The 24,145-nt window shown below is 43.4% G+C and overlaps 2 protein-coding genes across 2 annotated transcripts; one reads left to right on the top strand and one right to left on the bottom strand.

The window, feature by feature from the left end:
• Positions 1 to 1,722: 1,722 nt before the first annotated feature.
• LOC119742148 (synaptotagmin-10-like) lies at positions 1,723 to 14,752 on the bottom strand. Its single transcript, XM_038218188.1, has 11 exons — positions 14,148 to 14,752; positions 12,920 to 13,072; positions 11,268 to 11,795; positions 10,683 to 10,795; positions 8,756 to 8,891; positions 6,959 to 7,035; positions 6,094 to 6,222; positions 4,753 to 4,959; positions 3,988 to 4,102; positions 3,185 to 3,390; positions 1,723 to 2,233 (listed from the first exon to the last, which is right to left on the bottom strand). The coding sequence occupies exons 1-11, from the start codon at positions 14,152 to 14,154 to the stop codon at positions 2,123 to 2,125; spliced, it is 1,782 nt and encodes a 593-aa protein (XP_038074116.1). The 5' UTR covers positions 14,155 to 14,752; the 3' UTR covers positions 1,723 to 2,122.
• A 3,046-nt stretch (positions 14,753 to 17,798) lies between these two features.
• LOC119741533 lies at positions 17,799 to 23,126 on the top strand. The gene is made up of 4 exons (XM_038217325.1): positions 17,799 to 18,164; positions 19,421 to 19,505; positions 20,913 to 21,048; positions 21,427 to 23,126. Exons 1-4 carry the CDS (start codon positions 17,814 to 17,816, stop codon positions 22,373 to 22,375), a joined length of 1,521 nt encoding a protein of 506 aa, XP_038073253.1. The 5' UTR covers positions 17,799 to 17,813; the 3' UTR covers positions 22,376 to 23,126.
• Positions 23,127 to 24,145: the final 1,019 nt, after the last annotated feature.

The raw sequence follows: 24,145 nt of genomic DNA, 5'->3' as shown, positions 1-24,145 counted from the left end.
AATTTTCTTCTATCTTATCAAAATGACGTGTTTGACAATGTTGTGTTTGCCATATTTCGAAGGTTCGGGTCAACTGAAAACCCACACAATGTTGCCTTAAAGTTTCCAAGCAACTCTTTAAACCCTAATACTTGCATGCCTGCAGAAGAAAATAAAATTGCTTAAATTTTTGTATTTACCCCAACTGTCGGCCCCATTCAAAGTGAAATTCTAAAATGGCAACTTTCGACAAGTTTGCAACAAAAGTCCTATGAGTGTTAACGTAACGCATAAAGCACAGACACAGCAAACCAGTGGCGTAGCCAAGGGGGGGGGGCGTGGGGGGGGGGGGGGCGACAGCCTCCCCCCATGAAACCTTGTCGCCCCCCCCCCCCCCAGTCGCCCCCACCCCATTTTGAGTTTCTAAAAAAATTATCATTGATCTACATGACGCCCCCCATGAAATGTTCCAGCCCCCCCCCCCAGCGTTATTTTAAAAGTACAAGAAGTAGTCAAATAGTCTGTTCATTTAAATTCTCGTTCATTATACACATTTCTTTAAACATCATTGAATTCTGCAAAGCTTTATAATACAGTACTGAATGTTATCTAACTTTAACTTCTCCAGGAAGAGCTAGAGATAATAAACGCTGATACTTGAGAATTTGTTTTAAAGATATCAACAACAAAGATTATTAACTTGAGTCGAGTTGCGTTTAGTTGGGTTGGGTTGGGTTGGGTTGGGTTGGGTTGGGTTGGGTTGGGTCGGGTCGGGTTGGGTTGGGTTGGGTTGGGTTGGGCTGGGCTGGGCTGGGTTGGGTTGGGGTGGGTTGGGTTGGATTGGGTTGGGTTGGGGTGGGTTGAGTTGGGTTGGGTTGGGCTGGGCTGGGGTGGGTTGGGTTGGGTTGGATTGGGTTGGGTTGGGTTGGGTTGAGTTGGGTTGGGTTGGATTGGATTGGGTTGGGTTGGGTTGGGTTGGGTTGAGTTGGGTTGGGTTGGATTGGATTGGGTTGGGTTGAGTTGCGTTTGGTTGGGTTGGGTTTGGTTTGGTTGGGCTGGGTTGGGCTGGGTTGGGCTGGGCTGGGTTGGGTTGGGCTGGGCTGGGCTGGTTTAGGTTGGGTTGGGTTGGGTTGGTTTGGTTTGGTTGGGTTGGGTTGGGTTGGGTTGGGTTGGGTTGGGTTGGGCTGGGTTGGGCTGGGCTGGGTTGGGTTGGGCTGGGCTGGTTTAGGTTGGGTTGGGTTGGGTTGGTTTGGGCTGGGTTTGGTTTCGTTCCGTTCCGTTTTGGTTTATTTAGAAAAAAGGCTACTAACCAATAAGAAGTTAAAGACATATGGTTACTCCGTATAAATGTATACATTATGTTTATTTAATGTGACCCAGATCATATAAAGCTAAGTAAACGATTAATCTAACAAAATGAAAATGTTGCGAAATCTGGTCCATTGTGCAACTCTAACCCTTTTATTGTTTGGTTTCAAAAGCTTGGTAAATATGGGGGAGGGGAGGGGGCTGCAAAATCGTGACATTTTCCAAGGTGGGTTGGGGGAGGGGAATGAGACTGGCCCCCTCTGCCCGGCACCATCGGCATCCCCACCCCCGGCTCTGCCACCCCTGTGTGTTCTTGTACCTCAAATAAGCTCTGAAATATACACATTTTGTACATTGAGGGCCCAATGCAGAATAGCTGTAGAATCATCCTAACTAAAATTGACTCTTAAACGTTATGCATTTACTAAGCTTGTCTTGGAACAAAGAAATATAAACAGCAAGTTCCAAACTCTTGACGGTTGTCGAAACCGGTATTATGATACAAGTATCTACATTAATATGGAAGGTATATACAATGTGCAAGTTACTTACATTACAATTCGGTGTAATCTTAACGTATTGCAGAAATTTGGTACGATGTACATGGTATGAAACAAGAAAAAAAAAATCGCTGGTATACATTCTCAGTCGTTTCATGAAACCAGAGGTAAACGCCAGCCCGATGGGCCATATTAGCTCGTGTCAGACTTTACTACTTTACTTTACCGTCTAAGACGTGATAGTGTTCATTAGTTATAGTGGTTTTTTTCATATCTGGTCACCGGGGACCGCACAGGAATGGATTTGGGATGAGGGAGTAGGGGCGGCAATGAGTTCAATCCGGACACTGTAGGCTGAGCCACATTGGTATTGGTCGGTTGGGATTCTGCATGACGTCATTCCAATGTTGCAGTTCTTCGCAGGTTGACGTCCATCCCAGCTCACACTAAAAGAACACAGAAGATAATTAAACTCAGATGGCAGATGGCAGATGGCGTCAACCCCCATCCCCGTTTTCGAATTTACCAAAATGTTGGGCCTCTACCCCCCCCCCACATGTTGACAACAAATCACCGCTCCTGCATGGTATGAATTTCAACCTCATAAGGTTGGGAGGACATAGTCGATTTTGGAGGTTCCTATAATGACGAGTACATGACTATGCTCATGCGTGCGTGGAATCTTTGTCCCAGTACTCATGCCGAGTATTGACCCAAAACTGAACTGTCGCTTCTTGACCACACGACTCCATCTGTAAGCAGGAGGTCGTGGGCTCGACAAGCAAGCAACTTTTTACAATCTAAAAGCTTCTTGAGAAACAAAGCGCTTACTTAACCCTAAAAGGGCCGGGTTATTTTGACCATCTCTCAGCCGGGGGGGGGGGGGGGGGGGGCGGCGGATTCCGCTCCCCTCCCAAGATCTCGGGCATCGAGTGACGAAAAAAAATTTGAAACTCGGTACATACATGCAACTCTTCATAAACATATCCAAGAAATGTCATGACTATAGGTCAAAGGGTTGTGGAATTATGGCTAATTAATTATTCATATGTACGAATGGCAATTCTGCTCTGTGCACACGACGTATATGGCAAAATTCAGTTTTCACGGCGAAAATGTTTCGCTACGCGGCAACCCGTGGTCCGATTTGTATGTTTTTGGTACCAAAAAATGCGCAAGGCTCGAGGCTAAGAAGTCATAACAGCTTGGGTCTTAAAAGAAAATCAACGCTATCGCCGAAAAACTTGGGGGGGGGGGGCGTATTCCGCCCCGGCCCTTTTAGGGTTAAGCTATATACGCTCATATCCCCGTTAACAAAACTACAAGAAATGACTCTCTACTTATTCGTCTTGTTTATTGTGCTAAAAAAGGGGGATGTTTTAAAGGAATGATTTTACCCTGCCGATAACGTGAGCTCCTTTGACCATATCAACGTGCGTGACAGTCAACTCGAACTGTATATCCTGCAGCTTGATGTTAGTCGGCGGAATGGTAAACACGATCTGGTCATTCCACACCGGGCTGTGCGTCTCTCGGACCACCTTGGATTTCTGCTTCTCCACTCGCTTCCTCTCGCATATCATCTCGATTTTAACAACCGAATCTGTGTAGGAATTGTCAAGAGATGAACCGAGATGAGGACTGAGCTTTGGGAAAATCGCACGGACCCTGCGCTGGAAATCCTTGGCCACTAATGTCTTGTATAGATTCTCCCCTGATGGCTTACAGCGACCTCCAAAGCGACGACGCTCGGAGTCTTTTGCCATTTTAAAGGCATATCAGATCATTTGCTTTTCGCGCATTTTGTTCGTTTCTACCACTCAAAATCCAAAGAAAAATGTTCAAAACCTAACCTGTTGATATCATTTGGATATTATACTTTCGAGAAAACAGTGAAACAGCCTTTGGATCACGAAATGTGATTTCGTCCATGCATAATAACACTCTTACTTCCTAAAATCAGTCCACTGACAGTCGTTGGAAATCACCGACATAAATTTGTTGATTTCTTTTAAATGACAGCAAGCCAGACAGAATAATTTCACGGGATGTTTAGTGCAGTACGATCTTTAATCCAAGTAAGCTTTTTTGATAATAATTCGGTATGTTACTTTTGGGATAAATACCAGTGATCATACATGCTTTATTAATGTGTAGCCTTGATTGCTATATAATTTATATTTCTGGAGGACAAACTTACGTATGCTTCCAAATAGAGCACTGCGCGGAAGATCTCGTGCTTCTAAGACGAGGAAGACCATTCTTTGTTGACCAGGCTGGTAGCAGATGGATAGATGAAGATCGCCAAGATCGGACTATAGGAGTAGAAACATTCGGATCGATGGTATCAAGATCTTGAATTTTTATTGAACTGTTCTAAATTGAAACGCGTAAAGTTTGTTTCAGAGGATTACCCAAAACACGCTCGTTGGGTTTGTCTCAAGCTAGCTTTTCTCAAGCTACAATCCTGGCCAAATCTCGCTGGGCCCCAACCCCCCAGCCAGTCAATGTTGTCTCTCATTGCGCGGTGTGTGCTCCATCAGCAGGAGAGAACAACATTGACCGGGGGAGCGGGGGAGTTGGTGACCGTTGGAGGCTAAGGTTATTTCCAAGTGTCCCAACCATTTTGGCCGGGACTGTAGCTATAGGCTAACCCTTGGGCTAGTCAACACACCGTATAAACAAAAAATAATGAAAACTACACAATTGCAGCATCAATAAGGCTCAAGCAAACCACTTTTTAAAATGGATCCAAATTCGAACTCTCGGTAACACTTTGGCGCTCAGACATACACCACGGCTGGTGTGGTTCGGGTCTACTCGGGTCTCGTCACGGTCCCTTCAACCTTATAGTCGAGAGACTGTATTACAGTCACTGTGTCACTGTCTTTGTCATCATCATTGTCGCCGTCATTGTCTTCGCCACCTCGTCATCGTCATGGACCAATATTGTCGAATAACTTACGTAGTACCGCTCGCTCGTGAAGAAGTTGAGGATGAACTCTTGCGAGTTTTCCAGGTTCATCTGGCCGAGTACGACGTCCGAGACCCCGATGAACTGAGGTCTGCTGATGCTGCTCTCTCGGAAGCACAGGTACAGCCGTAGCGTCAGCTGCCAGGCGGCCGACTTCGACACGCCCATGATGGCAAACTCGTTACCCCAAGTTGCGTTCTGATGGCAACGAATAACAGTTTCACTTTTGAACTTTCGTCATTTTGAAGCAGAGATGTAGTCCAGTCAATCACAAGTCCCTGCAAGTCCATCACAAGTCCATCCAAGTCCCCCAGTCCCCATAAATAGTCCCCATTCAAACCACAAATTGTTCAAATGGGCTTTGACAATTGTTCGTCCACTGTTACGTGTGACTGGACTTGTGAATTTTCTTGTGACTGGACTTGTGATGGACTTGTGATAGACTCGACAACATCCCTGTTTTAATAAGAATTGGTTGGGCATAGAATCCACCTGGCGAGTGAGAATTGTTTGCCTCAGCAAGGGGAAAACTGTGAATGAAACTCTCTTCTGACCATTCAACCAGATGCCCTCAACATACAGGTAGGGATCGTCCAACATTTAATTTTCCTTCAAAGTCGTTTTGATGCAGATAAGTCTTCGCCCCACCTCTCTATTTACCACCTCCCTTGTTGATGCATTCAATCTTGTATCTTCCTCGCCCTCTTCCTTGTATGGATTTTACTTCATCAATTATAATATACGCCTTCAGTGATCTGCTCGAACAAAATTGCTTGAGTTTTTTATATTATTTCTTTCTTTCTTTTTATAGACAATTGGAAGCTACATGTATAGTGGAACGCCGCTATAACGAACATCGTGGGATCCTCAGAAAGTGTTCGTAATAACGATCGTTCGGTATAGCGATTTTGAACCGCCGGTACCCTCTTTTGACCAATAGTGAAGTCACTGAACTGGCATTTCTCACATCCCGCCGCCGCTTGAGGAGTTGTCACAAAACTTTAGCAACGGGTGGTTTTCCCTTGTATTCCTTGGGGAAATAATTTAGCCATCTATCGCTCAGTTCAACATTCAAACACACGATGTACCCATGGGTGGCTTGATGTTCGGGAATTAAAAACTGGCCCAAACAGTGTTTAATACATGTAGAACCGGTAAGTTTTTTGGTTAATCTGTTGACTTTTTTCAACAACGATGTTCGGTACGTTTTGTACATTAAAACCGGGAGGCAAGGATGATGTTCGGTATAGCCGAATGTTCGGTATAGCGGTGTTCAGTAAAGCGGCGTTCCACTGTATTTGGAAAATTCGCATTCAAAAGGGTATTACGTACCTCTGCCAAGGCAGCAAATTTGGTCATAAATCTTTGGCTCATAGAGGGCAGAAAACCACCCTTGATGTACAGCATCGGGTTCAAGAATTTCTTGTACTTCAAACGCTCAGGCAGATCCAGATCTGTTACCTGTAAATGGTGACATCAACTACACGTTATTGTTATAATGTACATTTGTGTTATAAGTCTTCGATGTTTTTCACGAGAGATAAATAGACCAATGCCCTTCTAAAATTAGGAGGACTAACACAAAATCTGCCTCAGCCGAACATTTTAATTCACATGAAGTATATGGTCATATACGGTGAGACGGTTGGATGTCATATTTTTCTTTTCTTTGTTTCTGCTTATGACATTCACGTAAAAATGACTTAATCTTTCAACCAAAATGCTAAACTTCAGCCGTCCCTCTTGAAGAAATATTTTCTACAGCTGCGGAAAGGGGCTGAAGGGGGTGGGGGATGGGGGATGGGGGGGGGGGGGGTTGCAATCCCCATTCAGCTGCTGACTAATGTTATGAACTATAGTTAACTGGGGCGAAAATACTAAAGTAGGCCTAAATGGAATGTTAAGGTTTCTAAATGTGTGCTCAAATTGCCTTTCAAGGCAGGAGAATTGTTTTTCTGGGGGGAAGTCCCCGGACCCCAGGACACCATAGCAAGGCGTTGGCACGCCCTCACTAATCCCCCTCCACCTTCACATCAACCCCCCCCCCCCACTTCCTGAAAGCTAGAAACGCCCCTGTTTTACATTAACCTTTCCGAAATCAAGATCACTGCAAAACTGTCAAGCGTGTGTTGTTGTTTTTACCAGCATTTCCTCCGCAATTTAGTTCGACGGTTACATGTTTTTTTTTCTCCAGTACCTTGTTTATGAACAGCAGCAGCTGCTCTTCGTTGGCTCTGTGCTGGATACGGATGAATAACTTCCCCATCTGTTCGACTGAAATACAAAAAAAAATCTTGCTTTAATTTCAATATGATATCCCGACGAAGCGATGAAAGTTCTCCACGGAAGTTTCTTTATTTATTATGTGACACAAAATGCGCGTTTGGCGGTCGTAACCAACAACTGGTTCGGTTGTTTTCAAGTTTTGATAGCTGATGGAGCATTTTGGACTTCGAATGTGCAGAAATTATGCGTGATTACTGCAGAACCGAAGTCGTCAATGTGCTCAATATAAAACAAATTTAAACAATCGAACCAGTTGTTGGTTTACGCCGCCAGTCTCGCCTAAACAAGTATCATCAAAATGTATTTCTCAGGTTCATATCTGTACGTACAGGTACTGCCATTATTGTCATGGAAATCCCACCCGATCCAAACCCGCATTTCCCATCCGAACACCAAATTGAACTCTTTGGTGAACCGTGTATCGAGGGGCCCATTCCCATCTTGCAGCAAATGTCGTTCATCGTCACCAACCAATACCGACCGTCCTTTTCTGTCCCGTTCATTTATCCGGTGTCATGATGTCCACTGATTATTTGTGTCTTGTCGTGCCGTCTTTTTTTCCGTACCATCCCTTGTCATGCCGCCTCATACCGCCCGGCATTATCAAATCCCTATCCATCCCTTCACATGCATGTACTGTCATTTCTTGTGCCGTGCCGTGCCTTCCAGTTCTGTAATTTTTAGTGCTGACTCTGCCGAGCCGTTTCGTGCTGTCATTTTCTTGTGCCGTGCTACCCCTTTGCTTCCCATTTTGTCATCTCTTGTTTCGGGCCGTGCCGTCCCTTCCATTCCATTCCCATCTGTTCTTGTCCCTTTCCGTTCCATCCTCTCCACTGCTTTCATTTCCTGTGCTTACAGTCACTTCATAGTCTGCCATTTCATATCCCGTTCCGTCCAATCTATTTTCTTACAATAATTTCCTGAGCCGTTTCGTCTCATCTCTTTACATGTTGTCATATCTTGTGCCGTGCCGTGCCGTCGCGTCGCATCCCTTTCCGCGTTGTTGTTTCATTTTCCCCTTCGGTCCCATGCTGTCATAATTATCTTGGTCCGTGCAATCCCATCCTTTCCATACCCGTCATTTCATGTACCGTCACCTCCCACCCATTCCAATGATGTCATTTCTTGTGCCGTGCCGTCGCATCCCTTTCCGCGTTGTCATTTCATTACTCCTTCGGTCCCATGCTGTCATCTTGGTCTGTAAAATCCCCTCCTTTCCATACCGTCATTTCATGTACCGTCACCTCCCACCCATTCAAATGATGTCATTTTCTTGTACCGTGCCGTCCCACCCTTCCCACGCTACTACTTTGTGCCTGGCTATGTCATCTCTTTGTTCCCCTTACTGTCCCGTTCCACCCAGCAGCGTATTCAGCTTTTGATGTCAGGGGGGCAACCGCACATCCGCGCCGAAATGTAGACATGTTTTTTTCTCCATCTTCCAAATGGGGGCGCTCTTCAAAACTTACCATTATTATGTTTACTATATTATTATATGGACAATTTCACGGCGCATTGTAATGGTTGTTGAGCGGGTTTTCTTTGGTGGGATTGATGCCAGAAGAACTCTATAAACACTTAAAATCATTGCTGACAAAAAAAATTTTTCAAAAAAATCCGCCAGGGGGGCAAAGTGCCCTCCCCCCCCTGGATACGCCACTGGTTCCACCAAGCCCATATCTTCTATACACATTGACATTAGTCCTACCTAAATCCACGATACTGCCTTCCGATCCAGCTCGCCCCTTGTGAATACCTAACGGCTCATGCAGCAGATGCGCGCTGCCCCGCCTCTCTCCCTTGGCGTGGTGTCGATAAGGCATGTGTGGTACACTGATACCTCTCTGTCAAAGACAAGTTGCTTTATTTATAACGAAATCGAATTATTGTAATATGAAACCAGACGGCGACAACAATACATCTTATATACAACTTGAAAAATCAAGGATGTGGGATCTTCTCCAACAATATTACCAGGTCAATTTTGTAAACCTGCAATACGCAAGAAGCAAGCCCGACATTACCACTTCTCTATCCCGGACGCTAAGCTCAAGTAGCCTACATGACTTTTGGGGGTCATGTTTCAGGGCTTTAGAAAGTTGCGCATAAAGAACCTTCACGTTTATAGTGCCACAATTGCCAAACTTAAATTTACTGTGACACTCTAGTGATAAAGATTTGGAACAGCAGGATTTTTCAGGCGAGCGCCCCGAGGTGGTAATGCCAACACACAGAGAGGGAATAAAGGCTTTGTCCAATAACATACAAATAATTAACTAGCCTCCCTAACCCCCTGTATGCCTCTCTACTTTCAACCACTGCTTGTTCAACATAATTATAACTATGCAGATACCAACATTAATTTATTTGTTGCTCCTTATCACAAGTGTGGGGACTCGATGCGATTGTTCCCTAGCCCATACTAAGCATTGCACTGGAAGGAGACGACCTTTTTAACCTCCTAAAGGCGTAATAAGACAATTTGCTTTAAACGCATGTTGTTCGTTTCCAATAATAACACCAATCAAAATCCAAACAAGAACGTTGAAAGCCAAACCTGTTGAAGTTTCCGCTCAGTGGATATTACATTTTTCGAGAAAACGGCAAAAACCATAATGATAGTATAGGCCTACATATTTTTGATCACGAAAAACGATTTCGTCAATTGCACTTTTGAAAAATCTGTCATTTGACTAATCGTTGCATATGACATACATTTCTTGATTTCTTCTTAATGACAGCAAGCCAGACGGAACTATTTCACGAGGTGTTCAGTACCAGTACGATCTTTAATCCAAGTAAACTTTTTGATGATGGGTTAGTTTCAGTGTTGTAGTACTCGTACTCGGTACTCGTACTCGAGTACTACTCGAGTACTTTTTTTTGAGTACTCGTACTCGTACTCGTACTCGAATGTCAAAGTACTCGTACTCAAAATGACGGTACTCGTACTCGGGCAGCAAAGTACTCGTACTCGAAATGTCGAAATTGTACTCGATCATTAAAGTACTCGTACTCGAATAGCAGTCCTGGGGGGGGGGGGGATGTTATAGCTCCACTTACCATGGCCATATTTTATCCATACTTTCAGTTTGAAATGGTTCATTGGCTCGTGGGGAAATCGAGATTTCCTGATTTTCCTCTGTGCAAGTCCGGACAAACACATTTAACAGCTAGCCGTGAGTGGGTCTGTATATCGGTTTGACAGGGCCTGGGCCAATTACGCACAATGAACCATTTGCCGTATGGCCGTATTCGGAAATGCGAGTATTCGTACTCGTACTCGTACTCGTACTCGGAAGTACTCGTACTCGTACTCGTACTCGGAAGTACAAGTACTCGTACTCGGAGACCCGTTCTTGTACTCGGAGGTACAAGTACTCGTACTCGGCAACCAGTACACGGTACTCGGAAAAAAGTACTCGACTACAACACTGGTTAGTTTTGGGATAAATGCAAATGATCATGTGTGCCTTTAAACAGAACACAAACCTCTTCACAGAACAATGAGAAGTGGCACAGGTACGGGCGAGAGTGAGAAACTGGTATACGAAACTGGGTTTCGCAGGAGTCCATAATTGTACATATGACAAGTATTTGGGAAAGTATCTGGACTCCCGAGTAGCACATCTTACCCGTCTCTTCTTCTTCTTTTTCTTCTCTATCGCGTCTTGAAGCAAGTGATTATCGACGACTGTTGTATGCTCCTGTTCGTGAGGCATGGCAGTACTCTGTGTCTGCAGAACCTCTGGAATTGGGAAAGCAATGCCGACATGATCACGTTTAACAATGAAAAAAAAAGCCGATTTCTACTTCAGTTGACTCCTCACCGTCCCACACTTAAATCGAAGAGCAAGAGAAACTTCTGCGTCACACACTGCATAACCCAAGTCATTACAAGGTAGTTATACCACGTCTCAAGTCGGTGACACGACATTCAAATCTAATGTGACAAAGGCATTCCTGTCTCATCCCAAGTCATATTTGAGATCCTAAATGGCAATAAATATCATTATTTCCAAACAAAAGTGCAAGGCTTGCTCTTACTATATATTTCTGTTAAAAACAAAACTGGCCTGACCATGACCATGCAGTATCACTTGAGAATTGACATACACCTGAAACTGTCCCCTGACTGTTTACTCTGTGGAGATTCTTTTAATTCAAAACACTTGACGATGCGAGATCACTTGAGAGTTAAATGAACATTATTAATACACCTTTTTCTTGTCGGTAGACCGAGTAGGCCGTCTCTTCGTAGTCACTTTCCAGGATGGACTTGTTGCGGGACCGTCCACCACCCATCTCGGGGGCACTCGAGACATGCACGACGTTGACCTCGGGGACACTGTGCGCCGGGGACAGGGTCCAGGAAGCAGCGCTGTCCTCCCCGTCCGCGTCCCTCTCCGCCTGCTCGTCCGAGGAGGACTCACCGCCAGCACGGGGAAATGGATACTCGTCCTCCCGATCTAGCGCGTCATCGGAGGCCCCCGCGGTGTAGACGCCGCTGACAGCCGGCGCGTCATCGCTCAGCGGCCGGTCCTCGGCGACATTCTCGGAGCAGGACTCGGAGGTGTCCGAGTCCGTGTCCGAGAGGCGGCGGGTACCGCTGATCGGTATGTGGATGGTGGTGACATTGGGTGTGGACGAGGTGAAGGGGATGACGAGACGGGTGGGGGTCTCCCTGCGATCGAATAGAGGACTCCTGCTGGAGTAGGAGCGAGGTCGAGTTTCTGCCGATGTGGGTTCTGAAACGTGGATAACGACAAAAAAAGTTAGGATGAAAAAAAAAGGAGCTTGCCAGACACTTTTACCAGTGGTGTAACAAAAGGGGGAGGCACGCCCCCTCCCACTCGAGACCTGTTCCCCACCACTAGTACCCCCTCCTTGTAACGTTTGAAACTATTCGCTCTTTTCACACTTCCGCCATGGGCATGCAGAGCCTCGATTTGGCAACTTTACACAATAAATATAGCCGGTTCAGTGATTCCCGTGTCGGGGTTCAGATCACGGAACCGGCTATTTTTATTGTGTAAAGTTGCCAGATCGAGGCTGTGCATGCTCAAATGGCGGAGTGTGAAAAGAGCGAATTACCAAACCCAACGTGTGCCCCTCTCCAGAAATTGATGTCCCTTAAAAAAAAGGACTCTATTGTATTACACTAGTGTATTTTGCCGCGATGCAGTGTTTGCCTAATGAAAAAAATAGTTTGCCACTGACCGTTCACAAAACGAATATAAAACGACGTACGGTTCGTCCGTAATTAAGACTCATTCATTGCTAACTTTATATGGTTCTTCCGTAATAACTTGCGGTGATTGCCTCGATCCCGAGTCTGTCAGTGATGTCATTGTCAACCAGTGGGTGCGTTCGAGTAGCTCACCCGGATCGCTCGGGTTAGCCCCCTGCAAGTTCGATTAGCTCTGACGTCACGACACACGCATGCGTTGTTCATTCCAACAAACGGACAAATATGGCGGCCGGACAGCGGAAAGACCAAGTGGACCCAAATATATATTTTATTTGAAGTCTGAACATAATTAGTTATTGATCTCAATCATCTCACTGCGACCATACAGAGCTTATAATTCCAGCCCAACTCATCATTAATACCTATAGCATTTTATCTCCAGTCGATATTGTTTAATTTGCCTATGTTTCAGATACCTTAGCCGGTTAAAATTGGATTTGTTGTTCTGCGAAAAGGAAAGAAGTCGAAAAAGATGGAAATAATAGCAAGAGCAGAAGTTGCATTGATTTAAAGGCGACATAATGTTTGTCTAAAGAAGCCCGTTCAGCTTGCCACGCAGAAACTCAGAGACCTCTTGCACCAAAAAGAAAAAAGTCATCGTCGTTGAGAAAAAAATCTCACCGAGTTTCTTGAAGTTCCCTCCCGATTCCTTGGTAGGTTTCCAGGCTTTGTATTTGGGGGTCTGGTTCCTGCACTTGATGAACACTAGCACCGCAGCCACTACGAGGATTAGCACGACGAGGAGGACCAATACCACGGTCCCACCCGCAGACACTGCAAAGATGATTCACCATAACAAATTAGCAACCAAGTCGAGGCTCTTGGTGCTAAACAATATTCTATGTCATTGCAACCTTTTCATTTTTTTTTTAAATTCTCGCCTCAAAAGAGCTAGATCTTTGGGCCTCCATTTCATTACTAATATGAAATACTCATTCAAGCCAGGGGTTCAAGCCGTGGTTAGTTACATACCGAACCGTTTCCAAAAGTAAGTACAGGTACGCGAATTAAGTCCGGCGCCTCATAGGTCCGACCCCGCGCCTCATACTCCGACGCCTCATAATTATCTGACGCCTCATAAGTCCCAAACATAGATTGTCCGTTGTCGGAAGTATGAGGCGTCGGACTTGTGTCGGAGCTATGTGGACAAATCCCAGAGTCCAATGCCTCATAAATCCGACGCTTCATACTTTCCCGCAATTTCGGATTATGAGGCGTCGGACTTACGATGCGGCCCCGTACTAGTCCAACGTCTTTAATAATAACTTAAATCTGCCTTCACCTGACGTTAGGGGCGCTATTCATGTCAACATGTAGTTTTCTATTTTTACTAATCTTCTTTAATTTCGCTATTTTAGAGCGTTGGGTGAGGCTCTAACCCCTCATCAAACACACTAGAACCTTCAGGCCCTCTTCCTTGTTGTTACGACGAACGATCTCGGAGCCTGGGGAAATAGGGGAGCACCCCCTCCCCATGTAGAATTGTTGGAAAGCCAGAAAAAAAAATCAAATTTTAAATTATTATATATCCATTGAGTGCCCCCTCCAGAATATGAGACCCCGTAAGTGCCCACCCTCCTGCAAATTGGACCCAGGCGCGCCACTGCCCCGGCCCATCACATTAGAGAAACAATTCTATACAGCGTAACGTCTTTGATTGTTAAACAATCACAAATTGTTAACAATCTGTGTGAATAATGCATCTTTTCTACTGATAACCCTCGGATGTTATTTGAAATACATGTCTTTCGTGCCTAAGAGAAATTAATTTCATTATGCATACGTTTGTTTACTTCGGAACAATGATGTTTTCAGTTGTAAAAAAATAACCAAAACTGATTATACTTACTAGCCATGGCGTATACCGTCACCTTTGATACGACGTTAATAAGTTATCTTCCTGTTCTTATCTTTGTAGATTTCGCACGGCAATACTTCCATGAACATCACCTATTCTTCTTCTTCACCTATTCTCTGCACAGGACTATAAACTTCCAATCACTCTGAAACTCCCAGTTAATGGCCGAGCAATACCAACAGCATTAGCAACTCATCACATTACCAACAATAAAAACCAGTCAAATTGTTTTCAATTTCTGATTCAGTTCACTGCAAATTCCAGGTTCGGGCGGAGACGACCAAATACCCAGCACAATATCCACCATGTTGACTTTGCTTCGTGTGAACATCAGTGTAAATTATAAAGGAGGGATTGTACAGGACTAGTCGTCTGGTAAATAAAACGTCAGAAAATCCACGACATCGAGAGGGAACCTCATTGAACACGCACCCGGCGACCGTTGAGGACCGCATAGAACTCCCAACCGCACCCCAACAGAGCCCAAACGAACCCGGTCCTCACCTTTGCCATTTTCGAGTCGGCCCAACAGACTTTGTCAAACTATCATCACACGTGCATGTACTATGTTGGCCCACACAAACGCTTACCCAAAAGCCCTGGTATACCAGTGCGGGTTGGGAAAAAAACCCTCAGAAATCTGGACCGATTTATCTCGAGATTGTTGGCTGGGACCGCGAACAATAATCATAAAGTCAACAATGTGATGTGTTTACATATACGTCACCGGAACAACGTAGGTCTATAACTTTTGGTATCTGTATTGTGTAGGAGTGATCGTATAGATAATAATGGCATTAACACTGATATTGTGTTTGTTGGTCAAAAGGCTGGGTTTAAAGCATTTTAATCCAGTCTGGTTGACACTTGCGATCTCATAACAGAAAGTACCCGAGATGCGACTGGAGATGCGATTCGTGGCGATCACTTTAGATATGATGCCCTTAAAATCAAAGGTCTTGGAACCGTAATCTTGTGAGATAATTGACATTTCCAAAGCGACTGTATTTACTGTATATGTATTTTATTAAAGCCGTAAGGCCTATATAGAAACAAATACATGCGCTTGGCGAACAGGAAAGAACAGGGACGCAATTGGTTTTTTTTTTCTGCAACCAAGTATAACGCCTTTAGTCAATTACCATAAAGCGCATGCGTCAGGTGGTAACGGAATATTTTCAGACTTTATTTCCCTTAAAAAAATCTTCCACAGCCATGAAACAGAAAACAAGAGAAATGTATTTCATTGATCAGTAGCATTTTTATCCTGCAACCAAGTATATATTACGCCTTTAGTCAATGGACATAATGCGCATGCATCAGGTGGTAACGGAATATTTTCAGACTTTATTTCCCTTAAAAAAATCTTCCACAGCCATGAAACAGAAAACAAGAGAAATGTATTTCATTGATCAGTAGCATTTTTATCCTGCAACCAAGTATATATTACGCCTTTAGTCAATGGACATAATGCGCATGCATCAGGTGGTAACGGAATATTTTCAGACTTTATTTCCCTTAAAAAATCTTCCACAGCCATGAAACAGAAAACAAGAGAAATGTATTTCATTGATCAGTAGCATTTTTATCCTGCAACCAAGTATATATTACGCCTTTAGTCAATGGACATAATGCGCATGCATCAGGTGGTAACGGAATATTTTCAGACTTTATTTCCCTTAAAAATCCTCCACAGCAATGAAACAGAAAACAAGAGAAATGTATTTCATCAATCAGTAGGACTTCATAAACACAATTAAAGGAAGAACAGTCCTTAATGGGTGAAAAGTGTAAAATGCGTATCCGACAATGGATCCTACGCTACTGCCATAACCTTTATGGTCACTGCTCTATGTTCCGACACCCCTATGTTCCGACAACCCGCACATAAGACTGTGTTACTCCCGGGTTAGGGATAGGAATATCGGAACATAGGTGGGTGGGACCATAGGGGTGTCGGAACATAGGTGTGTATAACCTACCTCATCACAAAAGCGGGGGCGGATCCAGTAATTTTTGCAGGGGGGGGGGGTTTCATCAGAAAATAATTCTGAAAGGTATAGACAGTTTTTTGGCTCTATCTGTATTTTTTACACAGGCGGACATTATTGTTGTGGGTGTCAGAGCAAGGGGGGGGGTTCGCATTATTTTCAATGAATTGCTACGAAAAAAAATTGACATAGCTTGGGGTTGAACACCCCCCCCCCCAATCCGCGCCTGAGAAGTGCAAGGACGCTAGTTCGAGAAAATGTTGCGACCAGGGCCCCATGGGTGCATACCTGCAAATAAACTCCCATAGACACTAGTGCTAAATGCCCATACTTCAAAATTCTTTTAAAAATACTCAAAACTCTCACATGTATTCAAGCTGCACAGAAAAATGATGATCAATGTGTCATCTTTCATTTTCTTTTCAATTTATGGTGGGTTGACCATTGACTTTTCGAGATATTTTCACGCAAAGAAGACGACCCCTATTTTCCCCAAAGCGGAAAAGTAGCCATCTTGAAAAACGATCCCTCCACAACATGGCAAAATAGCGCCACTTTCGAGCCCAATAGCATCCAAAATGCTCAGAATTGGAAGCCCCAAGTCCGGGCCAGAGGTTCACTACCATATCTCTTCAATTCCCCAATTTTACGGCGCTCAGAACTCTCTAATATAGAATATTTTGAGGGTATAACTTTTATTCATGAGCTTGGCGGATCGATTTACCGGTATGCACCCCCATGTGTTGATAAATTTCAAACACTGCCCGGCTACGCAGCAAGCTATGTACAGTTCAAACAACAAAACGTGTACAATGAACGGCGCCTCAAGCGTCAAGGGAAGTCTAGCCCTTTCCAACCCCTCATTTGACGACTTTTCCAACGCCGGTCGCAGACCGGCGGTTTCCCGACAGATTTTGGTTAGCCGGCCTCAACTCCACCCCGGCCCCGTGCATGCATGGTTTTGACCTGATTTATAGAAAAAAATATAAAAGAAATAAAAGCCAAAACAATTACGCGAGAACAATTAAACTTATGTTCACTTGGACTATCATGTTGGTAGAGACATCACGAAAAATATATTTTCGTGAAAATTAAGTTTTCAAATTGAATGAATTGTAAAACATCTTTAAAAAGTATCAGAAAGGCTATCTATCAGCTTTCAAATGGGACATTACAAATCTATACAGTATACCCAAAATAAATTAAAGTAGTTTATTATCCTTTTTTGTTTATGTTTTTGAAAAAGAGGTGTGTCGGTTCTTGTACATTTTAATTCCAAGGCCCGTAGCGCAATTCTGAAAACAATATATATTGGAAAACCGAATAGAGTGGAGATTGAAGAGAGTTTTTGTTTGTTATCGGAGGAATTTCATGAAGACATTTTCAACAGGATACGAACATACCAACCAACTTTCAGGCACATAGCCTTTGCTTTTATACAGAGCATGGAATTCACAAGACAGTAGCTTGAAAAATGTAAGAATTGAATAGTTGAAATCCTCAACGTGACTGCAACGCAGAGGAGTAGCGGACCGAGACCTAAAAACAAAAGGCTTGCGATATTAAACAGAAAAACACCTGGAACGATCTTCAACGGCATGGAAACTGCAAAAATGACCGAGGGGAAGTGTTTGCGCCTCGACATTTCGGAATAAAAGCTGCAGGAATGCCTGGCCGGGCGTTCACTCTTCGCTTGTGTGTCGTGGGAGTTGGTGTTCTGCAGCATAGTGTCAAGGATCGGACCGGCCGCAACACCATGACCTCACCCGTGCGTACCCCCGTGCTGCTCTTGGCGTTTATGGTCGCGCTGGGTCGGACCGCGCCCACGGACTCCATCGACAGGGCGGTGCCGGCTCAGCCCCCGGTGCCGTGCACTCAGCAGAGATTCCAGGAATGGAAGACGAGGTCCGCCAACGCCCTGGACGCCCTCGAAGACACTCGCTACCAGCTGGACAAGAAACTGGAGAAACTTGGAGAGTTGGCGTCCCAGGAGGATCGTGAGGACCGGGCAAGTCAGGTACGTGCCGCTTGCATATCCCATTCTGTAATTACATTTTGGCAAACAAAATGAGGGGAAAGAATGTTGCATCCTGAGCCACTTTTTCCATCATTATATTTTCTTATGGTGGGTTATAACAAAAACGTTGAAAAGACATGAATCTGGGACTGAGAAACATTTCCAATTTTGTTAGAAAATATTTGCGCTCAACTCTCTAGGGCCTATATTAGACTCTGTACACAACCCAAAAAGTGGCATCATACTACCCAATTTTCCCAAATGTTAAATCCCATGCCATAGGTTTTATATATAGCATCAATAAAATGAACAGCCGGATTGTGTTCCAGTTTTACCCAATCTTCGGTCTTTGTATCGTAATTATCGAATTCGTTTTGAGGCCATTTATATGTGCTATTGCTGTTTTCCATATTCACGAATAAGAGTAATATTTTTGGAGTCGGACAACATTTGAATCAAAGTTGTTATTTTGTTGTCACCAAATTATGAATAGTGTCATGAACTACAGAACATCTCATAAGGTAGTACTTGTAAAGTTAGAGATAACAAAATCATTATTATTATTAAGGGAAATGGTACCTCGAGATTCCAATAGACTTGCACAAGTAGTCCTATTTATAACTTTAATGACCCCTATAACCTAACCTTATCTTACCCCACCAAATTTGGGTTTTGCATCACGAGCATTCGAGCAATCACGAGCAATATTTGCGACAGGAAAATGATGCCTAGAAACATTAGGGAGACATTGAAATATCTCCCTAATCTACCCTGTCTCTTTAAGATGTAACTTTTGATGATAACTGTCCCCCTAAGGATACATTTACAGAAATTTAACTATATATAAATTCATTTTGTTTGTCCAAATACTTTATAAATTGCTTATGCACACTGTTGAATTGTTCAAAAAGTACATCCGACACCGTGAAAATGCCCAAAGGGCACCACGCACTGCTTTTACGTGCTTTATAAAGTAATTGTATGGATATTGAGAAAAAAAGAATAATAAAAGTGGCTTGTAATCCCTTATGCTTACTGCAAAGTTCTAAACTTTCCAAACGGAAATGCATTTTGCTGAAGTATTGTAATCTGCAAAATATTATAAAACCTCCCATGTAGCGTTGTTGTAAGGCTTAATCTCTTCACCATTGCATTTATTCGTTTATATTTGAACGTTTGTCGTTTTTTTTTAATTAAAAAGGCCATCTGTCTGCTTTTGATCTGAAAATATGTATTGGTATTTTTCTTTTCCTCAGTTGAAGGACTCCACTGTGAATGTCTTACGAGAATTCTTCCAGTTTGGCGGCCTGATCTTTCAATGTCCTGACGAGGATATCAAACGTAAGTCTGTATCGAAAGTTTTCCTTTTCTTGCTCGTCTCCGGTCGTTTTTAGTAACGATAAGAGCAAGGTCTGCCTCGAATACGGCTCGTCAGTTCTCCCTTTTATATTTATACACATGGTGAGTAAAAAAAAAAAAAGAACCGAAATATCGGGACTATTGTTTTAATGAAGTTCTGTATGTTTCGGGTTTAACCTCGATCTTGTAGCACTTTCAAAATCTAGGATATAAAATCCTAATTCATATGCTTTCTTTTAGTACAAGAATCATTTAAATCACTCATGTACTTTTTAAGTTATGAAATCTGAAACAGAACCACCTTTCTAAAGTTCTGTCCACGGATCACAGAAAAGGTGTGCCTTCTTTCAGCAAAACGAAAACAATTCACACACATCCCTATGTGAGTTGATTTCGTTTTGCTGAAAGAACGCACACCTTTCCTGTGATCCGTGGACAGAACTTTAAAACGGTGGTTCTGTTTAAAATTCCATAACTTGAAGAGTACATGAGGTGATTTGAATGGTTCTTGTGGTAAAAGAAATTGGAAAAGGAAATTTTGAATTGGGCATTGATACCCTAGATTTTGAGTGCTACATGCAGAAATTCACTAAAACAATGGTCGAAAAAAATCTCACTCTTCACTGTCCTTAAAGATGAATCCCCGTGCTGTTTCGGGTTTAACCTCGAAAAATATATTCGCTTTTTTCAATTGCTATTTTCCAAGCAATATAGATATCGAACGAAAAAAAAACGCCCGACAAGGATTCTGCTCTCGCTTTCCTGCACAAAATGAAAACCCCTTTTCAAAGGGTTGCCGACGCCCAACATAATAGGATTTTTTTTCTCGTTAAAACATACAAATTGAACATTTGTTAGGAGAAAAAAAAGTTTGCTTTAATAGGACGGGCCACACATATATAAGGATTCTAGGGAACGAAACTTCATAAAAATGACAAAACTTGTCCCTAAAGGTTTCTTGAAGTCTTTTTTGGGGGAAACTTTGTTCTGTCTTTGTTCTATTTATTGAAAAAAAGAATACGAAATGGCATTGTAACGAGACATGGTGAGTTGCGACTCCCTCCCACACGGACATTAGCAATGCCAATATTGTATAACAATTTTCGGAAATACTGCAACGTGTCTTTAGTTAATGGTTTTTCTTGTTTAACCACGACTCTTTATGATTGCTGAATTGTTGAAGTAAAACCTTTTCCATGACTTTTTCATGCAAGAAAACGATGGAAGCTTGAAGAGAAACATTTTCATTTCCAGAATTAAAACACAATGTTGGATTTTTTGTCAGTGGTTGAACCCCCATCCTTTCCTTCTGTTCATGTGCAACCCTTTCCAATGATAACCATACAAACCCTGTTTTATAATTGTACTTGTACCCCCGTTTTCTTACAGCGATCGTTTATCAGATTGGAGTAGAAATCCTTTCGCTGCACGAGCGGCTCCGCGACATTGTGAACGAGGGTGTCCCGCACTCCACCCCAGACTCTGACGAAGACTCGTCCTCAAACTCTGCTTCACGATCACACCAGTAAGATCAGGGACTAAACACAATAACTCTTGAAATACAAAGGTTCATTCAGTGTTGCACGAGCACTGTATCTCGGAAACAGAAGATATAGCCTAAAACAATCCAAAAACAAATAAATAACAGATAAGACACACGGAGAAACATGAAACCGGGAATGATTTCAAACGAACAGCTATGGAATCGGACAGTAACTGAAAACCTAACCCACAAGTCTGCCTGCAGGCAGAGATATTCCTGTTTCGTAGGAATATGCCAAAAATCTAGTAAACCCGAATGGTCCGATGGTTGATCCTCTTGGACATCAAATGATTTGTCCAGCTTTCATAATGCTTGTGAAGTATTTTTTTTTTTAAATTCTTTTCTGTTTTTTGTTTCCAGAACAAAAAGCCAAGTGCAAGAGTCTCCCAAAGAGGAAAATGACATTGCATGCATCCTTCGCGTGATGATCGAGAAGAAGAAATCGAGGGAGGATGCTGAATCGGAGTGCCAGGGATCCGAGGTGACTGAGAGAGAAGATCAGATTGGATGCATCCTTCGCGTGATGACCCAGAAGAAGAAATCGAGGGAGGATGCTGAATCGGAGTGCCAGGGATCCGAGGTGACTGAGAAAGAAGATCAGACTGGATGCATCCTTCGCTTGGTGATCCAGGAGAAGAAATCGAGGGAGGAAGCTGAATCGGAGTGCCAGGACTCCGAGGTGCCTGAGAGAGAAGATCAGACTGGATGCATCCTTCGCTTGGTGACCCAGAAGAAGAAATCGAGGGAGGATGCTGAATCGGAGTGCCAGGGATCCGAGGTGACTGAGAAAGAAGATCAGACTGGATGCATCCTTCGCTTGGTGATCCAGGAGAAGAAATCGAGGGAGGAAGCTGAATCGGAGTGCCAGGACTCCGAGGTGCCTGAGAGAGAAGATCAGACTGGATGCATCCTTCGCTTGGTGATCCAGGAGAAGAAATCGAGGGAGGAAGCTGAATCGGAGTGCCAGGACTCCGAGGTGCCTGAGAGAGAAGATCAGACTGGATGCATCCTTCGCTTGGTGATCCAGGAGAAGAAATCGAGGGAGGAAGCTGAATCGGAGTGCCAGGGATCCGAGGTGACTGAGAGAGAAGATCAGACTGGATGCATCCTTCGCTTGGTGATCCAGGAGAAGAAATCGAGGGAGGAAGCTGAATCGGAGTGCCAGGGATCCGAGGTGACTGAGAGAGAAGATCAGATTGCATGCATCCTTCGCGTGATGATCGAGAAGAAGAAATCGAGGAAGGAAGCTGAATCGGAGTGCCAGGGATCCGAGGTGACTGAGAGAAACCAAAAATATCCATTCATGTAAAGGGCAACTTTATTATCAATGCTTCATGATCCATCGTGACCAATGATCTACGGATGCAAAGTTACCGCTCAGAAAAAAAGCTGTACATTTTGGTTGTGTTCTTCCATCATGCAGTCGTTTTGTCAGTCCACATTGAGCTTTCGTGGGTAGATTTGTACAAAATTATTTTACGATTATCTGATTTAGCAAACATATATATTTATAGGATATCAATCTAGTTTACATATAAAATCAATGGTTATGAATATTAAGTACATTATTTTATAAATTCCTTATTCTTGTAAAATTTACGTTAATAGTGCAACAAAATTGTCCTGATACATGTATACATGGCATTTGAACTATTTAGGGATGATGTGGAAAATCATATGTCACTTTTTTGGCCTAATGTCGCACCAATCTTCATCTAAAACGCATACATGTATGTAAATCTTCATTCGATCTAGGCCTATATATTTTTGTCACCAGCGTAACCAGTAAATTCTACAGTCATTTTCACTCCATTTTCCACTGGAAAAGTTTCATTTAATAAGCTATCCGATTTCACAAAGGTTTTGTATTCTCATTAAAACCATAATTCATTGGTTAGGCTGGCATAACGTTCCTGTTCTGATTGACATCTTATTGGGGCATTAATTGTGTCTGATTTCCAAAATTGGTTAATATTTAGATTGCTATACGAACTTCCGTTGTTTTCAGAATTAAAAAGTGCGTACAGCGCACTGGTGCAGTGTGGAGTATGCAAAACTCATTTGAGTGTGTAAATTTGTCAGTGAAACGAGACAAAAATATTATGGTTTGGACATTCATGGCCTTATTAGCTGCCTCTTAAATTACAGGGCGGTTAAAATGGGAAAAGTAATTGTGAGTGCGTTGGATAAGTTTTCAAATTTCAAATTGGAATTAGAGCCCACAACGGAAAAGCTAACATGTCGTAAAGCAACAGTTACCCCAATCGACCCGCAAATATGTCCACTATTTAGGCAGTTATCCCTATGGGGACATATCGATGATGGTAAACATTCTTCCCCCTTCTCTCCCCCCCCCCCCCCCCCAAAAAAAAATAAAAATAAAAATAAAAAAAATCGCAGAACCCCCAAGATATCCCAACCAGCAGAAGCGAAATTTGCCCCTCGCCAAAGAAATGGGACGCCAATTCCCTTCACTATGGATGTATGAATTATAAATATACAATGAGGTCCAGTTAGCCCCCCCCCCCCCCTTTAAGAATATGCAGCAACTGGCTGGTCTGTCGGCCCCTTAACATTTTGTAGTGGATCCACCCTCAATAGGTGTGCCCCCCCCCCCATAAATGTCTGGTGCCCCCCATAAAAGTCTGGTTCCCCCTGTCCCTATCCCCCCTCCCTCCATAAAGGGCTGGTACCCCCCTTGCCGTCCCCTCCCCCTCCCGTCTCCCTGAATAGATCCTGCCTAAACGCACCCGATGGACAGACGGTACATTTTCGGGAAACCATTGCGTGGTGGAGGCACACTGTACCCCGCCCACAATAATTAATTTACCCTTTCATCTGGTAACACTGTTATATTATGGTGTTCTATATCTGCCATCTCGCATCTCGCTATACGAATCTCGCATGTTATATCAAAACACGAGACACATTTTCTTGTCAGACGGATGGGGGTACCGGAAAGGGGCAGTGAGTCGGGATATTTTATTAAAAGTAAACCCTGGTCCTTTTGATAGCCTTACATTGGATTAAAGTGTAATCATCTTTATCGCCCGAATTTATTTCACTGACTGCCAGTGAA

The sequence above is a fragment of the Patiria miniata genome, unplaced genomic scaffold, assembly GCF_015706575.1.
Source record: "Patiria miniata isolate m_02_andy unplaced genomic scaffold, ASM1570657v1 HiC_scaffold_5, whole genome shotgun sequence".
In the NCBI taxonomy this organism is placed as follows: Eukaryota; Metazoa; Echinodermata; class Asteroidea; order Valvatida; family Asterinidae; genus Patiria; species Patiria miniata.
The sequence above is the reverse complement of the archived record's forward strand: the minus strand, read 5'-3'. Positions and strand labels throughout refer to the sequence as shown.